This window comes from Bufo gargarizans, chromosome 3 (genome assembly GCF_014858855.1).
Source record: "Bufo gargarizans isolate SCDJY-AF-19 chromosome 3, ASM1485885v1, whole genome shotgun sequence".
Taxonomy (NCBI): Eukaryota; Metazoa; Chordata; class Amphibia; order Anura; family Bufonidae; genus Bufo; species Bufo gargarizans.
In genome coordinates, this window is record NC_058082.1 from 508,709,921 (window position 1) to 508,732,972 (window position 23,052).

The window sequence follows — 23,052 nt, forward strand, 5'->3', positions numbered from 1 at the left end:
GTGTTTCTGCAAACTACAGAATCAGGGCAACCCATTTTGAGTTTTGTTTGGCAGTTAACCCTTGTTTTTTTCCAGGAAAAAATTGATTATATTGGAAAATTTTCCAAAAAATCTAAATTCTAAAAATGTATGTCCATTTGCCATGAAGTGTTGTGGAAGACCTAAAGGGTTAACAAAGTTTGTAAAAACAGTTTTGAATACCTTGAGGGGTGTAGTTTCTAGAATGGGGTCATTTTTGGGTGGTTTCTATTATGTAAGCCTCACAAAGTGACTTCAAACCTGAACTGGTCCATATAAAGTGGGATTTTGAAGATTTCCGAAAATTTCAAAATTTGCTTCTAAACTTCTAAGCCTTGTAACATCCCCAAAAATAAAATATCATTCCCAAAATGCTACAAACATGAAGTAGACATATGGGGAATGTAAAGTCATCACAATTTTTGGGGGTATTACTATGTATTACAGAAGTAGAGAAACTGAAACTTTGAAATTTGCAAATTTTTCAAAATTTTTGGTAAATATGGTATTTTTTTATGCAAAAAAATTAACTTTTTTGACCCAATTTTAGCAGTGTCATGAAGTACAATATGCGACGAAAAAACAATCTCAGAACGGCCTGGGTAAGTCAAAGCGTTTTAAAGTTATCAGCACTTAAAGTGACAGTGGTCAGATTTGCAAAAAATGGCCTGGTCCTTAAGGTGAAATAGGGCTGTGTCCTTAAGGGGTTAACAGGGGTCTCAGTGGTCAGACTCTTTCCTATGCCAGATATTAGATTCACGGTCACACTTGTGTTCTGACACCTTTTACAGTTAACCCCTAACACACAGAAGAGACCGCACAGAAGCCCTTGAAAAAAATCTCCTCAGCCCCCGAAACCGCAGCACTTTCCTTCAGTAGCACTGACCCAAGGTCAGGTGACCTAATCGCGGCTTTTTCAACACCACGTGACCTAAACCTCCTGCTAGCCCGTACACTCTAGGCTGTGTCGCAGGTTTCTTGCCAGGACATCGGATGGGGGCTGAGCTATGAACACCTCCGACAGGAAGCCCAGAGCCCACACTAATGCAGCCCCTTCTTCATCTGTAAGCCCTACTCCGTGAGGCCCAAAGCGCTTTCAGTTTCTGCTCTCCGCGGTCCCTGGCTCTGCCAGTAATAAACATGGCTCCATGATGCTGCTACCGGCACGATCATGTGACACCGACGAAGCTCCGCCCACTCAGGCTGTGCCTGCGTTAGAGGTTCCGAATCTGCCCCTGGCCCGAGCGCTGTAACCCGGCCGCCATAGACGCTTGTAATGCCGCTGCTGGCATGCTACGTGTACACGGGGGGCAGCCGGCCTTGGGGACTTTTAACAAGGATCGCATTCAGAGCTTCACCCAGACCTTTATCTTTAACACAGCGCAGAACCCATGCCGGGTGAGTACGTCATGACGTCATTACGTGCTGCCGGCGCGTGCGTAACTCCGGGTCACTTGGTGACTTGGGTATTTTCACACTAGTGTTAGGCTGCGTTCACACGGGCGAGATTTCCGCGCGGGTGCAATGCAGTAGGTGAACGCATTGCACCTGCACTGAATCCTGACCCATTCATTTCAATGGGGCTGTGCACATGAGCGTTTTTTTTTCATGCATCACTTCTGCAATGCTTTAAAATCGCAGCATGTTCTATATTCTGCGTTTTTCACGCAGCCCTGGCTCCATAGAAGTGAATGGGGCTGCGTTAATAACGCATTGCATCTGCAAGCAATTGCGGGTGCGATGCGTTTTTCACTGATGGTTGCTAGGAGATGTTTCACGCGCGTGAAAAACGCATCAAAACGCATTGCACCCGCGCGGAAAAAACTGAACAACTAAACGCAATCGCAGACAAAACTGACTGAACTTGCTTGCAAAATGGTGCGAGTTTAACTGAACGCATCCGGACCTAATCTGTCACGCTTGTGTGAACTTAGCCTTAAAGTTTTCAGGTGTTGAGTTCTGTCACAGGGGCTCAATACCGAAAAAAACGCTTCCGTTTCATCCTAATGCATTCTGAATGGAGAGCAATCCTGTTCAGGATGCATCAGTTCAGTCCCTCTTACGGTATTTGGAGGGGAAAATACAGCAGCATGCTGCGGTATTTTCTCCAGCCAAAATTCCAGAACACATGCCGGATCCGGCATTAATTTCCATTGAAATGTATTAATGCCAGATCCGATACCAGGTGTTCCGGAAAAGCCAGTTTTATATACATGTAATGGGACCGCAGTTGTCACAAATGTAAGGCTTCATGCATCCATGTGCGATCCACCCGTTCATTTTCTATGCACACATCTGTACGTTTTGCAGATCTGTGCAGCCATTCTGCAAATTCTAGAATATGCCAAATTCAGGTCCGCATTGCAGATGAGAATAGTAATTTCTGATGGGAGTGAGGAAAATGCTGAATATGCAATATGCACGAGCTCATGGGGGACTTTACCACGGCGCAAACCAGGCAAATACTTGGTCCCCCTGTTGGCCACTAGCAGTAGGCTGAAATAAATGACTAAAGGGTTAGACGCGCCACCTGTACAGGAGCCTGGGAGGGGTCCTTGCCAGCTGTAGAGCAGTAGCCAGAGTGCCCAGGCTGCATAGCATAAACTGATGTGCCGTGCAGATTACAGATGCCTTCAGCTGCCCAGCACACATGCAATAGGTCAGCCATCTTTATAGGAACAAATATCCTGACAGATGCCCTTCAAATCTGCAATATGTCAATTGTGGCTTATCATTTTCTCTGTGGATTCCATCCCAAATCTGGATTTTGCCATAGAGTTTGCTGTGGAATCTCCACCTTGTGTGGCCGTCCCTTACAGAGAATCTATAACCACGGAACAACCCCCCCTAAACTGCTACAATGGCTGGATAGCTCAAAGGACATGGATTCCACTCCCTTGCATTACCCCTCTGTAGAAGTGTATTGAGGACTTCTAAGCCGTGTGACTCCCAAGTGCTTCAGCACACCGGCCCTTTCTGAGCTCACTACTAGTGTTGAGCGCGAATATTCGAATTGCGAATTTTTTTCTCGAATATCGCAATTTCGAGATTTCGCGAATATTTAGAATATCGTTCTATATATTCGCGAATTCGAATATTCGTTTTTTTTTTTTATTATTATATTTTTTTCTTTCCCACTTCTCTAAAGTTGTTCTTACCTGTCCTTTGGATTCCTGGCTGCTCCAGTCAGTGGCGTTTTCAACTTACTGCTATATTCCATATTAGCTAAATTACAATCTAATCTATATGTGTATTTTACGAAATTTCGCAAATTGCGATGCGAGTAATATAACACGAAATAATCGCATGAAGATTTCAATTTAGCACTGCTATATTCCATATTCTAGCCTAATATGGAATATAGCTGTGCTAAGTTAGCACTGCTGTATTCCATACTAGGCTAGAATATGGAATATAGCAGTGCTAAGTTGAAATCTTCATGCGATTATTTCGTATTATATTACTCGCATCGCAATTTCGACTTTTGCAAATGTTCTTAATATTGCTCTAACTTCGTCTTTTAGAATATTACGAATATTCTAAAAGACGAAGTTAGAGCAATATTACGAAATTTCGCAAAATACACATAGATTGTATTTAAGCTAATATACTGCTATAGTAATATTTTTTAATAGTGTACATATTTTACAAAACTTAAGTTCAGAAGAGGCAAAAAAAAATTTGAGGCAAAAAAGGGATTATAGCACTATATTAGCTAAATTACAATCTATATGTGTATTTTACGAAATTTCGTAATATTGCTCTAACTTCGTCTTTTAGAATATTCGTAATATTCTAAGAGACGAAGTTAGAGCAAATCACGAAATTTCGTAAAATACACATATTAGCCTAGCCATAGTCAATTAGCATAGGAACGTTGCCTTATACTATCAAGATAAATAATCGCAATACGCGAAAAAAAAAATTCGTATATTATTCGCGATAATTGGAATAATTACGAATATTCGATTTCGACGAATATAACACGAATATTCATTCGAATATTCGCGAAATATCGCGAAATCGAATATGGCACCTCCCGCTCACTACTCACTACATATACTGAATCTGTGTCTCTCGGCTCATTAGCGTAGTTTAGGGGGCTTTCTATCATGTCAGATTCTAGATGGTGGGACCACCAGAGCTGGAGGAGATTTACCGGGCAGGTAATTATTTTATCACATGCCATGTTTAAATTTTTTAAATCCTGGACTTACTTAGGATCTTGCATTTTACTGTCTTAGATTTGAAATCTGCTTGTAGATTCCTGTGCAACATCTCCATTATTTCTTATTTACAGTGTTGTCTCTTTGTCCTATGACGTGTTTGAGGGAAAATCACCTGGACCACCCCTGGTCCTTCTTCATGGATTGTTTGGTAGCAAATCAAACTTCCAATCTATTGCCCGAGCTTTGGTGCGACGGATAGATAGAAAGGTACGTGCTTGTCTAGTGGCTTTGTTCACATCTGCGTTGGAGACTCCGTCACAGGTTTTGTAAAAAAAAAAGTCAGGCAAAATCTTAACTGTGTCCAGAGGGATCAACCTGTTAGACAACTGGTTGGAGCAGGATCCTCCCCCCTCTGCCATGTCTGCAATAGGATGTATGATAAGCTGTAAGAAAGCCGCTGCTGCCAAACAGCTGATTGGCGGGGGGCCCGGAGTTAGACCCCACCAATCGGATATTGATGACATATCCTGATTTTAGGCCATCAATATCACAAAACCCCTTTAAGCCCTACCCCCAGTCCTTCACCAGTTGAAATTGAATACATCAGTAGGAGGGTAAGCCCCTATTTATCAGTTTCTTGCATAGATAGGTACGAGGCAATAATACAAGTCTGGTATTTATGTCTTCTGCAGGTATTAACATTAGATGCCCGCAACCATGGCAGCAGTCCACATTGTGATACTATCACGTACCCTGCGATGAGTGACGATGTCCGTCACCTCCTACGGCAGCTAAACATTTCTAGTTGTGTCTTAATCGGTCACAGCATGGGAGGCAAGACGGCCATGACCTTGGCACTGAGTGAAGTAAGTGGTACAACTGCAAGTGTTGTCAATGTGTTGCAGATGCATGAAGAGGGCACTGGCTATTTGTTCAGTCCCACTAACTCAACCATCATCTTACCACCAACCCCACACCCTAACCCAGGAAATAAACACACCACACCACTGCTTGGATTTAATCGGCCACAGCAGCCGTTTATTGAATAAATACAAAATATATAACAATAAATTAACCAATGACGAGGGAGGTCCTAGAAGCCCCAATAACTCCATAAACGCTGGAACACCTGCGTCTCCATCTTGCCCCCAGCCGTTGAACCCAGCTCGGAGGCAGCAACTGATGGACGCGTAATTAGTTCCTACCAGCTCCTCAATGAGAGTCCAGCCCCTCCCGCGGGGCCCTCCCATCCTCAGGTACCACCATATTCCTCTACTTCAAGGACCTCCCCCGCCTCCACGACTGCCGCGACATATAACACACCACCACTCCCCTACTTCCACATCCAATAGGGTCGTGTGGGTGGGCGTTTCGCTCCCCTGGCCGCACTGTCCCGACTTCCGCCTTCTTCCTCCGTCCCCGCTCTGGCCACGCCCCCCGCCGCCCTGGCAACTCGCGCCTCTACTCCTATCCCGCCCCCACCAACAACTAACCCTTTCCCGACCTGTCCTTCACCGCCAGGCCTCTTCATGGGCGTCCCCCCCCCCACCGCTGCGCTCCAGTCCGGCCTGACTTGAAGAGGGCACTGGCTATTTGTTCAGTCCCACTAACTCAACCATCATCTTACCCCCAACCCCACACCCTAACCCAGGAAATAAACACACCACACCACTGCTTGGATTCCAGCCCCTCCCGCGGGGCCCTCCCATCCTCAGGTACCACCATATTCCTCCACTTCAAGGACCTCCCCCGCCTCCAAGAACGCGCAGCTTGACCACCTCAACCCTGCGCGTCCCTCCACATACGCAAAGCAATTTCAACACCACTCTGGAGCCCCAGAGCCCACAAATCCGTACCCACCGCATTCAGGTGCACCCCATCTGCCCTCCAAAATGCACCCTCACCTCTCTCCAACACCTCATGCCGCACCACCACACCGCCATTCCTTGCCATAAACCGGCCCACCGCTCTGTTTACCTTAATCCGAGCCTTGTTAAAGGGGTTGTCCCACTTTGCTTTTTTAATCTTACCAGCAGTAGATGTCCTGATAACTTCCTGGTTCTCAGGCAGTTGAGTGAAGGCCACGCCTCCTCATGACTCACCCTGCGTGCTCGTTCATGTGTATGAGTCATCCACATGGAGCCGTATGTGAGGTCCCGCCCCCCCCCAGTATAATATACATTTAGTGCGCCCCCCCCCAGTATAATATACATTGAGTGCGCCCCCCCCCAGTATAATATACATTGAGTGCGCCCCCCCAGTATAATATACATTGAGTGCGGCCACCCCCCCCCCCCCAGTATAATATACATTGAGTGCACCCCTCCCCCCCCAGTATAATATACATTCAGTGCGGCCACCCCCCCCAGTATAATATACATTGAGTGCGGCCACCCCCCCCAGTATAATATACATTGAGTGCGCCCCTCCCCCCCCAGTATAATATACATTCAGTGCGGCCACCCCCCCCCAGTATAATATACATTCAGTGCGCCCCTCCCCCCCCAGTATAATATACATTCAGTGCGCCCCTCCCCCCCAGTATAATATACATTCAGTGCGGCCACCCCCCCCCAGTATAATATACATTCAGTGCGGCCACCCCCCCCCAGTATAATATACATTCAGTGCACCCCTCCCCCCCCCAGTATAATATACATTCAGTGCGGCCACCCCCCCCCCCCCCAGTATAATATACATTGAGTGCGCCCCTCCCCCCCCAGTATAATATACATTCAGTGCGGCCACCCCCCCCCCCCAGTATAATATACATTGAGTGCGGCTCCCTCCCAGTATAATAAACATTGGTGGCGCAGTGGGAAGTGCCAATGAGGGTTAAAAAAATTAATAAAAAATTAACTCACCTCCTCCAATTGATTGCGCAGCTGCCGGTCTCCTGTTCTTTCTTTAGGACCTGTGGAAGGACCTTTGGTGACATCACTGTGGTCATCACATGGTACATCATATGATCCATCACCATGGTAATGGACCATGTGATTAGCTCAGTGACGTCACCACAGGTCCTGAAGATAGAACAGGAGACCGGCAGCTGTGCGATCAATTGGTGGAGGTGAGTTAATTTTTTATTTATTTTTTTAACCCTCATTGGCACTTCCCACTGCGCCACCAATGTTTATTATACTGGGAGGGGGCTGCACTCAATGTATATTATACTGGGGGGGTGGCCGCACTCAATGTATATTATACTGGAGGGGGGGGGGGCCCGCACTCAATGTTTATTATACTGGGGGGGGGGGCCTCAGTCAATGTTTATTATACTGGGGGGGGGTGGCCGCACTCAATGTATATTATACTGGGGGGGGGGGGGCGCACTGCGCCACCAATGTTAATACAAATGCAGGAGGTGGGTGCCGGAGTGAAATAGCCGGCACCCGACCTCTATGATAGGGGGCTGCGATCAGCGGCAGTTAACCCCTAAGGTCCCGCTCCCTGTCATAGAGGTCGGGTGCCGGCTATTTGATTCCGGCACCCGCCTGCTGTATTTCCGCATGCGCGGGCGTGCGCGTACTTGTAAGAATGGAGAGGCGGCCCGAGTACTTGTTCTGCTGTTGTGCGCAGGCGCGGCACAGCGATGCGGCCGGACGAAAGAGGCCGTAACCATGGGATACAGAAAACAACAAAGGAATCGCTTTACATGATTTTTTGAATGAAAGGTAGCTTTTGGATAATAACATGGATAGGAAGATATGTTGTGTGGGGGTAAATAGATTAGATAAAACCTATTTTATGAAGTGGGACAACCCCTTTAAGGCTCTCCACTGACCTCGCACCCCTCCACGCCTTCCGCGGCACAATGTCCGACCAAACCGTTATTATACCTGGAAACAACGCCCAGATCCTGAGCAAATCAAACTTGACGTCTCGAATCAACGCCCTAAAAGGACGCCTGCCCAAATCGTTCCCCCCCCCCCCCCCCCACATGTAAAACTAACACATCCAGAGGCCGATCCAATCGCACAAAATGATGCACCTCCCGCAAAACTCCACCCCACAACATACCTCTCACACCTAACCACCTGACCGTAGCACACTCCGGACTAAAACCCAACTGACGCCCACTTGGCCTCACATCTGCTCTGACCGCACCCCAGAACACATAGGAGTGCCCCAGAATCCATACCAAAGCCGTCGCCGTCAAACCTGCGAACACAAAAAAGCACAAATTAAAACCCACCTATCACCCACCGCACAACTACAATAATGCAGGCCTAACATATGATTTGAAACGCACCGACTCCCACCGCCCAATCTTCCTAATCACCTCCTCACTGGCGCCCCACCTTGCTGCCTCAGTCGCCGCTCCAATTCTGAACGAATGACCAGAATAATCTTTGACCGGCACACCCAAGAGCTTTAAACATTTCCTAAAGACCGCCAAAAACTGAAACCTAGACAAAAAGGAGCCATCCTCATGCCTAAGAAAAGGAAACTCATTACGTTGTAACCCCGCCCCATAAGAACCTGCACACCGCACCGGACACATACTACAACCTGGTACCGGGAACAACGTAAACCGCCGACCCCTGCCCTCCTGATCAGTCTTAGACCTCCGAATCCGGACATATAACCTATCCCCTGCCAACTCAACATCTTCACTTCTGAGTCCCCCCACTCTACTCACACTATCACACACCAACTCCACCAAGCGAAAAGCACCGAAAAACGCCAAAGCAAATGCAGCCCTGAACAGCACTAACTCCCATCCGGAACTGCAAACCCCACTCAACTTATCGCCCATTTGCACCAACAACTCAAAGGACACCGGCCTCCGACAATCCGGCACCTTACCTGAACCCCTACGCCACCCTTTCAACACTTGCCTAACCAAAAAACCCTTAGTCCAATCCGGCAACCCCCGCAACTTAAGACCAAACGCAACCCCCGCGTTTGATTCACCTTTGACACCGACCACCCCTCGCCCTTCAACTGTCCTAACAACATCAGCAACCTCACATCCTCATCACCCACCCCAGCCCCCCAGGCTCCGTTCCAAGTTTCCCAGGTCGCCCACGCCTTACCATACTCCCTCCAAGTACCCGGGCTCAACGAATCCCTCAGCATCCCCATCACCTCTCCTCGAGGATCCCCCACAGCCACGGCGGACACTCCAGACCCTCCAGCTCCGCTTCTGGCGCAAGAAGCCAAAACCGCTCCCACTGTAGACGAGAAAGAGAATCCGCCACTGAATTAGACACTCCAGCCACATGTTCCGCCACCAACCACATGTTAATCGACAAACAACGTAATACCAAAAACTGTAACAGCCTAACCACCGGCGGAGAAGATGCGGACAAACTGTTGATAGCCTGAACCACCCCCAAATTGTCACAATGAAACCGCACCTTCCTGTTTTCAAATTTCTCCCCCCACAACACAACCGCCATTACAATGGGAAAAAGCTCCAACAACGCCATGTTCCTCACCCAACCCCGACTTACCGACGAATCTGGCCATACTCCCGCACACCATTGACCCTGGCAATAAGCCCCAAAACCCACTCCCCCCGACGCATCGGTATACAACTCGAACTCCACACTATCACACAACTCCGCCATCATAAAAGACCTGCCATTATAACGACCCAAAAATTCCGCCCACACCCTTAAATCCCCTTTTAACTCCTTGCGTAACCTGATAAAATGATACGGTGCTGCCACCCCCGCCGTAGCCGCAGCCAATCGTCTACAAAAAATTCTCCCCATTGGCATAATTTGACAAGCAAAATTTAATTTACCCAGCAAGGACTGCAACTCCCTCAACCTAATCTTCTCCTTGTCCAAGGCCCTGCCAATCTCCAAACGCAAATCCACCAACTTATCCTGCGGAAGCCTGCACTCCATCCGCTCAGTATCTATAACAATCCCCAAAAAACACAACTCTGTCACCGGCCCCAACGTCTTTTCCCGTGCCAATGGTACCCCAAAACGCGCAAAAAAAAACTGCACCGTGTGCAGCAACAACGAACACACCCGCGAATTCGCCGGCCCTAAACACAAAAAATCATCTAAATAATGGATAACGGAGGAACAACCTGAAACTTCCACCACTACCCATTCCAAAAAAAGAACTACAGGTCTCAAAGTATGCACACGACAGAGAGCACCCCATTGGCAAACACCTATCCACAAAGTATTCCCCCTCCCAAAAACACCCCAACAACCCCATGCTCTCCACGTGCACCGGAAGCAATCGAAAAGCCGCCTCCACATCCACTTTAGCCATCAACATCCCCTGCCCCAACCGCCTCACCCACCTTACAGCCGCATCAAATGAGGTATACACCACCGAACAAAGTTCAGGGTCTATACCATCATTGACCGACGCCCCTTTTGGGTAAGACAAATGATGAATGAGCCGAAACTTGTACAGCTCCTTTTTTGGCACCACACCTAACGGGGACACCCTCAATCCCCGCACCGGCGGCACCTTGAATGGGCCCGCCATCCGCCCCAACTCCACCTCCTTTTTCAACTTTTCCGCCACAACATCCGCATGAACAAGCGCGGACCTAAGATTCTTCAGAACCGTAGGCCCCGCCGTAGCCACTGATGGAATACGAAAGCCAAACCTAAAACCATCCCCCAACAACCCGGCCGCAACCCGATCCGGGTATCTATCTAGGAACACCTGCATCTCTTCCACCGGCGTCCGTCCCTTTTCCAGCCCCATCACCCCCCCTATTCCTTCCCCCTTTGAAGCAACGGTTAGCTCCATGTGCTCCCCCACACCCTGTGCACTCATGCTTAAATTTGCACTTGGCACCAAATCTGCAGTTTCCTTCATTAAAAAGGAAGCACAGCCCTTTTGCCGACGCCAACGCACCAGGGGATGACCCACCCGGACTCCCCCCGAAAGGACTGCCCAGCCCTAGGAGGCGCCGTCACCCTCAACCACAACCCAATATCCTTATGATCCCACCTGATATCAGGCCTCACCGCGTTACGCTGCCGGAACTGCTCGTCATAACGGAGCCAGCCCACACCCCCATACACCCTATAAGCCTCCCCAATAGCGTCTTGGTAGCAAAACAGCGCCCGTTCCCCAATGACACTTGCTAATATGGCAAACGCCTGTAGCCAATTAGCAAACGTACGCGGAATCAATCTATGCCGACGCTTATCCTCATCCTCCTTCTTTCCCTCATCCTTCTTGCCCCTATCCAAATTGAACCTTTCCAATGGGAGCAGCAAAAATATCTCCACATATTCTCCCCTCCAAACCTTTTCCCTCACCTCCTGCTTTAAATGAGCCCCCAGCGGCCCCTCAAAGCACACATACACCTCACCCCGGGCCCTATCATCCAACCTCTGCACTTCCTCCTCCCCCCCCGCTTGCGTCTCCACCGACCCCGCCGTAACCACCTGCGACCCTGCCCCTAACCCCGGCACCACTCCCCACCCCGGCAACGGAGACCCAGCACCCGCACCCATACCCGACAACCAACCGCCAGTCCCCCCAAAAACTGACCCTTTCCCGACCTGTCCTTCACCGCCAGGCCTCTTCATGCGCGTCCTCCCCCACCGCTGCGCTCCAGTCCGGCCTGACTGACATAAAATGTATGTCTTGCTTGGACCCTTTTCAACTGCTGTATTTTAGTAGATATATATTAGAAGTTAAGCGTTAGGGGTTACCCTCCGTGATACCTATTGTTATAGCAACTGTCTGCAAGATATTGTTTTTCAGTGATTTAAAAAAAAAATAATGTATTACATAATAAAATAGAAAATAGATTTCATGTGTGATTGTTTCATGAAACACAGCGATGCTCATCTTATCCAGTTTCCCATGAATGGGGTTGAGCTGCAGAACTAGGCAAAAACGACCTTTGTTCTTTTGTGACCAGTACCGCGAGGCAGCCAGTTTGCAGTTTTACCAGCTGTGTCTGTACCCTTCTTTTGTTGTAATTTACAGCGTAACTGTAACCAAATCTAGTTAAAGGGGTTGTGCCAAGTTTTAAAGTTACCCCCTATCCACAGGATAGTGGATGAGTAACTGATCAATAGAGGTGACCACTGGGACCCCCACTGATCCCAAGAACTAGGGTCCCGCTCCCCCAATCTGATGGAGCGGCAGGTTAAGGGGGCATTCGCACAACTGTATGTTTCTTGCGGTCCACAAAACGCGGATCTGCAAAATACTGATGTTTTCCACGCGTGTGTGTTTATTCCGCAAGTGATAGAACGTGTCTTATTCTTGGCCGCAAATACGGACCACAGACCCATTGAAGTAAAAAAAAAAAATGGTGCAACACGGGCTGCAAAACACATAAGGCCAGATTTATCATTAGATCAAGTCAGAATAATGGAGTGAAAAAGTCGCAAATTTTTGCGCAATCGCTTAAACTGCGCAAAATTTTGCGACTTTTTTCTGCTCTGCACTATGCTCGCCAGTTTTCTGAAAGTGGGCGTGTTTTCTTATGTAAATGAATCTCTAGACAGATTTACTATTGGGACTATTTAAAAAGTCGCATAAAAGTCGCAATTTCACTCCAGTGAGGACCATGCTTATCTTATGAGACTTTTTAATAGAACATGCGACTTTTTCATAAAAACATACAATTTTTTTCGTAAAGCTGCTTACTGACTGATAAACTGCTACCGTCAAACCACATTTATTACAGTCTTAAAGGGACGATCATAAATCTGACTTGGCTGAAACTGACTTTAGCCATATGTGAAAGTGGAGTGAGCTGTCAGAGTAATGATAAATGTGGCCCATACAGTAGTGTGAATGCCCCCTTAACCGGCCACTCCATCAGATTGGAGGAACAGGATCCCCGTTCTTGGGATCAGTGGGGGTCCCAGTGGCCTTTCCCACCGATCAGTTACTTATCCCCTATCTTGTCGATAGGAAATAGCTTCAAATCCTGGAACATCCCCTATAATGTATTGCTAGGCAGCGTTTTCTCTGTTAATTAGGATATACAGCCCTGTGCATGATTTTCTAGTTCTCCATCCATTGCCTGCACATGTCCACAGTAACATGGAACTTGCCATCTGTACCACATGTATTTACACACCATTGACTCTGCTGTTTTGTCGTTCTCAGCCTCACTTGGTAGAGCGTTTAGTATGTGTGGACATTAGTCCTTCTCCAACATTGCCTCAGACTGGTTTCCCTCAGTATATAAAAATTATGCAGAATGTGCATTTGGAAGGGACGATGCCAAGGTCTACAGCCAGGAGACTGGCAGACGAGCAGCTCAGTGCAGCAGTTAAGGTATGGGTGGTCTTACATTCGCTCAACTTGCTCCGGACACATGACTCCATGACACACAAGGTGCCTGTAAAACACACAGGGGCAGATTGACTAATAGTGCCTCACTTTTCACTGTCCAAGAATAGGACTCCCAGTCTTAATATTAGACACACTTACTATTCAGGTGCACGGACATTTATACATTTGGCATATCATAAGTCCCAGGTTTCAGAACTGTGGGTCATTTTAGCACTAACTGAACAGACAGGGGAAAAGTAAAAGTAAAGCCTCATGCACACGTCCGTGGAACACGGACCGTGAGATACCGGCCTGGATTCCTGCTGAGTGCTAGCAACCAATGACGCCGTGGCTCCTGCGCTCAGCAGGAATCCAGGCTGATATCTCACGGTCCGTGCTCCACAGACGTGTGCATGAGGCTTAAGACAGTGTAAGCTTAGACATTTTTAACCACTTGTCATCATTTAAAGGGAACCTGTCATCAACTTTATGCTGCCCATACTAAAGGCAGAATTAACTAGAGACAGGTGAGTTGATTTCAGCGGTCTGTCATTTATAAGTTAAAAGTAAGTGGTTGCCGAGAACCAACATCACAGTCATTGCAGACTGGGCCTGGAATAGAGTCCTGGCCACCTGAGAAGAGTCATGGTCGCTCATAAATTCCTGCTCTCCTGCCCACCTGCTGATGGCTGACAGTCTTCTACCGAGTTTTCTCCCTTTCCCTCTAGGAGAGAACTGCCAGTCATCAGCAGATGGGGGAGAGCAGGAGCTTAGGAATAACCAGGACTCTTCTCAGGTGGCCGGGACTTTTTTCCAGGCCTGAGCTGTAATGATTATGATGCTGGTTCTCAGCAACCACTTACTATTAGCTCATGAGTGACACACCGCTGACATCAGCATTTCTGTCACTAATTTATGCTGCCCTCAGTGATGTCAGCATGAAGTTGATGACAGGTTCCCTTTAATATTGCATAGAATGTAGTGAAAAGTGGGAAATTCCAAAGGTGGTGGAATTGGGTGAAAAATGCCATTTTGTCACAGTTTTATGGATTTTTTTTTTTTTTTTTCTCCAGGTCAATACAAATCCGGCAATACCACACATGTGCACTTTTCCTTGCGTTTTGATGATGAAAAGAAAATAGAAAAATAGCGCGCTCAGATGCCGTGGTCATATTTCACCACGGCATCTGAGAGGTTAAATGTATGCGATCGGCATTACCGCCGGTTGCAGACATTACCCAATTGCTATGGCGCTCTCTTTGCACAGGAAAGAAAAAAACGCTCATGTACACAGACCCATTGAAATAAATGGGTCAGGATTCAGTGCAGGTGCTATTCATTCACATCACGCATCGCATCCACGCAAAAAACTCGCATTGCATTGTAAAAAGTCATTATTCTGATTAAGGTGGATTTAGACGGGCCAACTGAACGGACGATTGTCAGGAAGGAAGCATTCCTTCCCGACAGTCGGCTACTTGTTCAGTGAAGAAGACTGCTCATTTACATGCAGCGATCTCCTTCACTGTATGAGGATCGCTATAGTGATCCCTAATCCTCATACAGAATCATGGCTTCTGAGCAGCAGATCCCTATTTAGACCACACGATCTGCTGGTCAGAAGCCATGGTTGGTGGTGCCCACTGCCTGCACAAGCGACATGATCACCGGATGAACAAACGTTTCACTTGTCCATCGCATGATCGGCGGCACATTTAGATGGGCAGATTGTCGGGAACAATCGTTCACTGGAATTATTGGTGTGTCTAAATGCACCTTAACCGTAGCTAGACCCAGACTCCCACAGTGACAAGTTGAAAAGGTATGAAGAACCAGGGCGGGGGGTTATTTTCTGGGGGCTTACGGGAAGTGAGCCAATCAGCTGGCGAGTGCTGTATCCCCTTAGTTGTTTACCAGTCACAATTGTGTACATTGGTAGTGGCTGTGCCTGGTATCAGGTTTGTCAAGTGAAAATGACTGAGCTGCAATACCAGGGACATCAGCTACTAAAAGTACAGTGAACCGTGCAGACCTTACAACTTATCAGCGAGTGTGCCGATAGTCGGACCCCTAATGATCTGATATTGATGATCAGTGTTAAAGAATCAGATAAACCCTTTAATTCACTGCTTCAGGTATACTTTTGATTCATAAATGAGTTCTTTGAGAATTGCTCATCAGATTTTAAGAGGAGATGCACACCACAGACACCATAAGCCCCCTTTCACACGGGCGAGTTTTCCACGCGGGTGCAATGCGTGAGGTAAACGCTTGCACCCGCGCTGAATCCGGACCCATTCATTTCTATGGGGCTGTGCACATGAGCAGTGATTTTCACGCATCACTTGTGTGTTGAGTGAAAATCGCAGCATGCTCTATATTGTGCGTTTTTCACACAACGCAGGACCCATAGAAGTGAATGGGGCTACGTGAAAATCACAAGCGGATGTGGTGCGATTTTTCACGCATGGTTTCTAGGTGACGATCGGGATGGAGACCTGATCATTATTATTTCCCCTTATAACATGGTTATAAGGGAAAATAATAGCATTCTCAATACAGAATGCATAGTACAATAGGGCTGGAGGGGTTAAAAAAATAATTAATTAAACTCGCCTCATCCACTTGTTCATGCAGCCCGGCTCGTCGTCTTTCTTCTTTGATGACCTGGGAGGAAACGGACCTTTGGTGATGTCACTGCGCTCATCACATGGTCCATCACCATGGTGATGGACCATGTGATTAGCACAGTGATGTCACCAAAGGTCATTTTGTCCCAGGTCATCAAAGAAGAAAGAAGACAAGCTGGGCTGCGTGAACAAGTGGATGAGGCGAGTTTCATTTTTATATATATTTTTTAACCCCTCCTCCTAATTTACTTTTTACTATTATTTTCCCTTATAACTATGTTATAAGGGAAAATATTAAAATCAACAGAACACCTAACCCAAACCCGAACTTCAGTGAAGAAGTCCGGGTTTGGGTCTGGGTACCACATTCAGTTTTTTCTCACGCACGTGCAAAATGCATTGCACTCGAGAAGAAAAAACTGAAGAACGCAATGCAGTCGCATACAAAACTCTCCCCACTCGCAGGCAAAATCGACCGATTTTCCTGCGAGGCACCCACATCCTATCCGGCCATCACACTCGACGCCTGTGTGAAAGAGGCCTAAGACTGCACATTCTGCCTTCATTTGTTCCCTAGACTGTGAAGCACAATTCCAGATAGAACTGCTGTAATATGTAATGTAAATTAGCTAATAAAGAATAGTTTTATCTGCTGCTATTTCACAGTTTGGTCTTATTGTTCACAGGAAGCATCTGTTCGCCAGTTTTTGCTAACTAACCTTGTGCAAGAAAATGGACATTTTAAGTGGAGAGTAAATCTTGATGCCATCTCCAACCATCTCCAAGATCTACTAGACTTCCCAGAGTTTCATACATCTTACCCTGGACCTACACTCTTTCTGGGAGGTGCTCATTCTCCATACATTAGGTGAAATGCAAAATTGGATTTTTGAGCCATACTTCATTTGTAATAGTATGTTAATACAGGTCCTGAGGAGTTAATTGCGGCGGATCACGGCGGGCAGTAATAGAGGCCAAGTATGGGATATGGCCGGCACATGCAGGCTACGTTTTTATTCAGGCATATTAACTATATTCATTGGTGGCGCAGTGGCCACAGCCCCTCCCTTCTACTCCCCCTCTTCTAAGTATTATATTATATGCTGGCCCCCTCCTCCACACGATTAAATCATTGGTGGCAGTGGCCCCAGGGTGGCAGCTTCTGATCGGAGCCCCAGCAGTGTAATCGCTGGGCTCTGATCGGTTACCATGGCAGCCAGGACGCTACTCAAGCCCTGGCTGCCATGGTAATCTCCCTGTTGCTCAGGGCAGCAGGGAGAGTGTGAAGTCCTATTCACCCTAATAGAGCTCTACGAGGGTGAATAGGACAAGGGTTCTAGCCCCTAAGGAGGCTAATAGTTATTAAATAAAAAGTTGAAAAAATAAAATAAAGTTCCCCCCCGCCCCCCGAAAAATATAGAATATATTGCGATATATATTGCATATCGCACATGCTTAAAATTATATTGCAATGTAGATTTTAGGCCATATCGCCCGTTCCTAATCTAAAGCCTCATTCACACGTCAATGTTCCACGGACATGTGCTGTACGTGTCTGCCACGAACAGCACATGTCCCCATTCATTTTAATGTGTGTTATTCAGACATCAGTGTTTTAGCACGGTCTGTGGGTCCGTGTTTTTAGGACAGATGCATGCTCTATTTTGTCCGTGTTTACAGATCCATGAAATCCATTATAGTCTATGGGTCCATGAAAACCACGGATGCAACACAGAAGCCATCCGTGTTGCATCCATGTTTCACGGATCATTAGGACGAGATGCTTTGAAAATTATTTTTCAGCTGTGCAGGGTCAGTGAAACACGGGTGCAACGTGGACAGCAAAAAACAGACAGACGGGCCCAACACTGATACTTCACGGATGCATCACTGACCACCTGCTCACGGATTTGAGCACAGACACGGACGTGTGAATGAGGCTTAAGGGGTGTCTCCACCAGGATAGTACTGTTTTGTCAAGCATTGTTACCTCTGACATATTGTGAACTGTTTGGAGGCTCCTTAGATATTGGATTGTTGGCAGAGCTCATCAATGAGATCTACCTACTATAACGTATATGGCAGCTTATAAATTGAATGTTTGCACCAGATATCTTTTTATTATTTTAATTTCATAAAGTTCAAAAATCTCTCTTTGTTTATATATATATTTAAAGGGTTATTCCCATCTCAGACATTGGGGGCATATCGCTAGGATATGCCCCCAATGTCTGATAGGTGCAGGTCCCACAGGAGTCACAGAGAGCACACCACGCATGCGCGGCTGCCTCCCATTCATTCCAGCGGGACTGACGAAAATAGTCCAGTGAGTCACTCAGCTATTTTCAGCACTTCCATAGGAATGAATGGAGGGCCGCGCATGCGTGGGATCCGCACTTATTAGACATTGGGGACATATGCTATCGATATGCCCCCAATGTCTGAGACTTGAATAGGTCCGCGATCTACAACATACGGCAAAAGATAGACACACCATAATAACATGTGCTCACACGTGCCCCTCACAGTAATAATGGCCAGATATGTGCCCTCTTCACAGTAGTAATGCTCACACGTGCCCCTCACAGTAATAATGGCCAGATATGTGCCCTCTTCACAGCAGTAATGCTCACACGTGCCCCTCACAGTAATAATGGCCAGATATGTGCCCTCTTCACATCAGTAATGCTCACACGTGCCCCTCACAGTAATAATGGCCAGATATGTGCCCTCTTCACATCAGTAATGCTCACACGTGCCCCTCACAGTAATAATGGACAGATATGTGCCCTCTTCACAGCAGTAATGCTCACACGTGCCCCTCACAGTAATAATGGACAGATATGTGCCCTCTTCACAGCAGTAATGCTCACACGTGCCCCCCACAGTAATAATGGACAGATATGTGCCCTCTTCACAGCAGTAATGCTCACACGTGCCCCTCACAGTAATAATGGACAGATATGTGCCCTCTTCACAGCAGTAATGCTCACACGTGCCCCTCACAGTAATAATGGCCAGATATGTGCCCTCTTCACAGCAGTAATGCTCACACGTGCCCCGCACAGTAATAATGGCCAGATATGTGCCCCCTTCACAGCAGTAATGCTCACACGTGCCCCTCACAGTAATAATGGACAGATATGTGCCCTCTTCACAGCAGTAATGCTCACACGTGCCCCTCACAGTAAGGCCCCATGCACACGGCCGTGTTTCACAGCTGTGTGCGGGCCGTGGAACCGCGGCCTGGATCCCTCCTGAGAGCAGGAGCGCACGGCGTCACTGGTTGCTATGACGCCGTGCGCTCCCTGCTGCCGGCACAGTACAGTAATACACTAGTATAGATCATACCAGTGTATTACTGTATTGTGGCGGCAGCAGGGAGCGCACGGCGTCATAGCAACCAGTGACGCCGTGCGCTCCTGCTCTCAGGAGGGATCCAGGCCGCGGTTCCACGGCCCGCACACGGCTGTGAAACACGGCCGTGTGCATGGGGCCTAATAATGGACAGATATGTGCCCTCTTCACAGCAGTAATGCTCACATGTGCCCCCTCACAGTGTTTGCATTTCTTTCTGGCAAACCTACCTGGTTCTGGCCCGCAAAATTTATACCAAGTCTACTGCGGCCGAAAAATGGTTGGGCACCACTGCTATACATAATTGAGTAGTCAGAGCAAGACAATGCCCTTCTGTTCTCCAAAATGGAGTTGTCCAATTGCTATGACTGTATCAGTATCACTAATGTTTTATACAGATCTCATCATTGCTATGATCAAACCAAAATCCAGCCTCAGGCTATTCAGTTCATCCGAATGACATTATCAATAAGCAATATCAATGGTGTAAAATATTTTCTATACCTTATTTCTATATGTAACACTGCTATTTTAATTTTCAGTTCAGAGAATTATCCTGAAATAGAACGCCTCTTCCCGTGTGCAAACATAGAGTACATTGAAGGTGCGGGACACTGGGTACATGCCGAGCAGCCACACGACTTCCTCAATGCCATCTGCAGCTTTGTAGAGTCAACGTAACACAAGACTTTCTGTAGAACCAGCCTGCTTGTTCAATGATGTGTCGTGTAGACTTCTGGAAACCGTCGTAGCAGTATTATAATGTTTACAAATATCGGTGTGGAAATTATTGAATGCGTTATTACAATGCCAAATGTAACAATTGCATATATTTGTGAATCTGATGGCAGAGTAGTAATCACTGTATAGTAATATCTTATTTTTTACTTTCAGAGATATTGTCAGTTTTCAGTTTTGCTTGAAGGTCATATGTTGGCGGTCACTTTTAGAATTCAATTCTCAACAACTTCAAAAATTTAAGCTAGTTTGATGGTGGCAGCTATAAACGTTCCTGAATATTTAATTAAATATATTTTTATGGCACTGGTCTATACTGGTTATAATGTACATTGTATATATTTGTCATTTTTTACATTTCTGAGGCAGTTTTTGCATGGCTTTTTTTGTACCAATATATTTTCCCAACACTGACCATGTGATGACCAGAGTGACGTCACTACAGGTCCTTTTCCTGCAATGAGCAAAGAAGAAGACAGAAGAGATGCCGGCTGCGCGAGCAAGTGGCTTAAAGGGATTCTGTCACCAGGTTTGACCCCTGTCAGATAAAAATATGCTGATGTTCAGGGTGTCTTCACGATTCCTAATGTGGGCTTATAAATGTCATCTGTAGGCTTATTTAGCTAAAAAAACAGCAATTACTAACCTGTCAGTCAAACAAATAAGGTGCCCAAGGGGATGTTAATGGATGCAAGGTGCCGGCCGCACCCGCCGCCTTTCTTGACCTCTGCGCCGCCTCCTAATCCTCTGCGCCGCCTCTCGCTCTCCCCCTCCTTCTGCTGTAACATCTCGCGCTTGCGCACAGGGCTCTGCCTGATGCGCCCGTGCGGACTTCTCCATTTGGATTCATACAGGGAAGTGCGCATGCGCCGGCACTTGCACTCAACCCCTGTATGCGCAAGATCTTACAGCAGGAGGAGGGGGGAGGGAGAGCGAGAGGCGGCGCAGAGGTCAAGAAAGGCGGCGCTGGGCACGAACGGCGGCGGGTGCGGCCGGCACCTGGCATCCATTAACATCCCCTTGGGCACCTTATTTGTTTGACTGACAGGTTAGTAATAGCTGTTTTTTTTTGCTAAATAAGCCTACAGATGACATTTATAAGCCCACATTAGGAATCGTGAAGACACCCTGAACATCAGCATATTTTTATCTGACAGGGGTCAAACCTGGTGACAGAATCCCTTTTATTTTTTTTAACCCCTCCAGCACTATTGTACTATGCATTCTGTATTCAGAATGCTATTATTTTCCCTTATAACCATGTTATAAGGGAAAATAATGCAATCTACACAACCCCGATCCCAAACCCAAACTTCTGTGAAGAAGTTCGGGTTTGGGTACCGAACATGCCGATTTTTCTCGTGCGCGTGCAAAACGCATTACAATGTTTTGCACTCGCGCGAAAAAATCATGCATTTTCCCGCAACGCACCCGCCTCTTATCCGGGCCAAAAATATGACGCCCGTGTGAAAGAGGCCTTAGGTGTTTCTTAGAAGGTTTTTGTTTTTCTTTGGCACACCACAAAATTGTGTGTGGCACAACCCTAAAGTTAAAGGGGTTTTCTGGGCTACAGGTATGGATGACCTATCCACAGGATATCGGCTCATTGGGGTTCAGCACCCCCGCCGATCAGTTGCAGTGTATGGAGCCGGGAGCAGACAGATCCATAGACTGTTTAGTGGCCGTGCCAGGGTACATCAGCTCAGCTCTCATTCAAGTGAATGGATACCACAGATTGTATGGGGCCCTCTGCATCCGCTTCATACACAGTATAGTTTACAGCACTACGGCTTCTAGAAACAGCTTATCGAAGCCTCGCCTCTTTGACATTGATGACTTGGGATGAGCGAACTTATGTTTCAAGTTTGGCATTCAGGGTTCGGGTTATCTAAGAATTGCGTTATGGATTCTGCTACCACGGACCATCAGTTATGGACATTCATGGGCGCTATTTATTATTATCAGTGTTTTCTAGGACTGCCTTGCTCTTTGTTATATGGCATAAGATGTGCCACAATAAAGTGCATGCCTCTTGCTAATTGTGGCGCATTTCTGCAGGAAAGAGCACAGATCTCTGGTATAGTTAAAGGGGTTCTCCGGGAATTAAGAAAATGAAAATATTTAAATATGACTTTATTATAAAAACATCCACGTAAATTTGAGCCAACGATCCAGCGACTTAGGGCTCGTTCAAATATCCGTATCCGTTCATTCAGTCCGCAAATTGCAGATCTGCAAAACATGGATACCGGCTGTTTTACGCAATGGCCAGCCCTATGATAGAAATGCCTATTCTTGTGGACAAGAAAAGAACAAGTTCTTTTTTTGGAGCAGAAGTACAAATGTGGACAGAACACGGTGTGCTGTCTGCATCTTTTGCTTCTTCTGTTCCACAAAATTTGCGTAACGAATGTGGACACAAATATACAGTCGTGTGAATTGGCCCTTAATCTGATCGCCTTATTAGTAAGGAAGAACAGTCAAATTTCCCATATTGCATTGAAGAAAGAGAAAAGAGGGGTTTTCCTCTTGAAGATGGCCAGTATACATAGAATATGGTGGCACTGAAATCTGCCCCAGAAAATATGGTCTAGTTAAAGAGGTGGTCTTTTGGAGAGATGACCCTATATTAGGCGGTTTAAACACCAAGAACATCTCCCACTGTGCAATGTATATACTGTATTACAGCTACATACTGACTTAGAGTCTATGGGGCCTTCTCTACTTCCATATGCATTATATTACTATTTAAATCCAAAGAGAAATAATTGTGGCATATGCCCCTGCACTCCATGGTCTGCATATGTTCACCCCTAGGAGCACATGAAGTACTTATGGCTATCATGTGCATAAAGCCTAAGGCTCAGTGACTGAGCCTAGTACTAGAAGTTGACTTCTTGCAC

At 46.8% G+C, this 23,052-nt stretch overlaps 1 protein-coding gene across 2 annotated transcripts; it reads left to right on the forward strand.

The window, feature by feature from the left end:
• The first annotated feature begins 976 nt into the window (after positions 1-976).
• Positions 977-20,455, forward strand: ABHD11 (abhydrolase domain containing 11). Of its 2 annotated transcripts, XM_044287079.1 has the most exons (6): positions 982-1,416; positions 4,319-4,454; positions 4,880-5,053; positions 13,257-13,427; positions 16,741-16,922; positions 19,954-20,455. In XM_044287079.1, exons 1-6 carry the CDS (start codon positions 1,295-1,297, stop codon positions 20,090-20,092), a joined length of 924 nt encoding a protein of 307 aa, XP_044143014.1. In that variant the 5' UTR covers positions 982-1,294; the 3' UTR covers positions 20,093-20,455. The 2 variants fall into 2 exon arrangements, with proteins under 2 accessions (XP_044143015.1, XP_044143014.1); XM_044287080.1 differs by lacking the exon at positions 13,257-13,427 and having other exon boundaries at positions 977-1,416.
• The last annotated feature ends 2,597 nt before the right edge of the window (positions 20,456-23,052 follow it).

What these genes read in the sequence shown, in the direction of transcription:
- ABHD11 (XM_044287079.1), top strand. Translation starts at nt 1,295, where the DNA reads ATGCCGCTGCTGGCATGCTACGTGTACACGGGGGGCAGCCGGCCTTGG. An exon ending in CAGCGCAGAACCCATGCCGG is followed by an intron (nt 1,417 to 4,318) that starts GTGAGTACGTCA and finishes TCTTATTTACAG; the next exon opens with TGTTGTCTCTTTGTCCTATG. An exon ending in AGCTCAGTGCAGCAGTTAAG is followed by an intron (nt 13,428 to 16,740) that starts GTATGGGTGGTC and finishes TATTGTTCACAG; the next exon opens with GAAGCATCTGTTCGCCAGTT.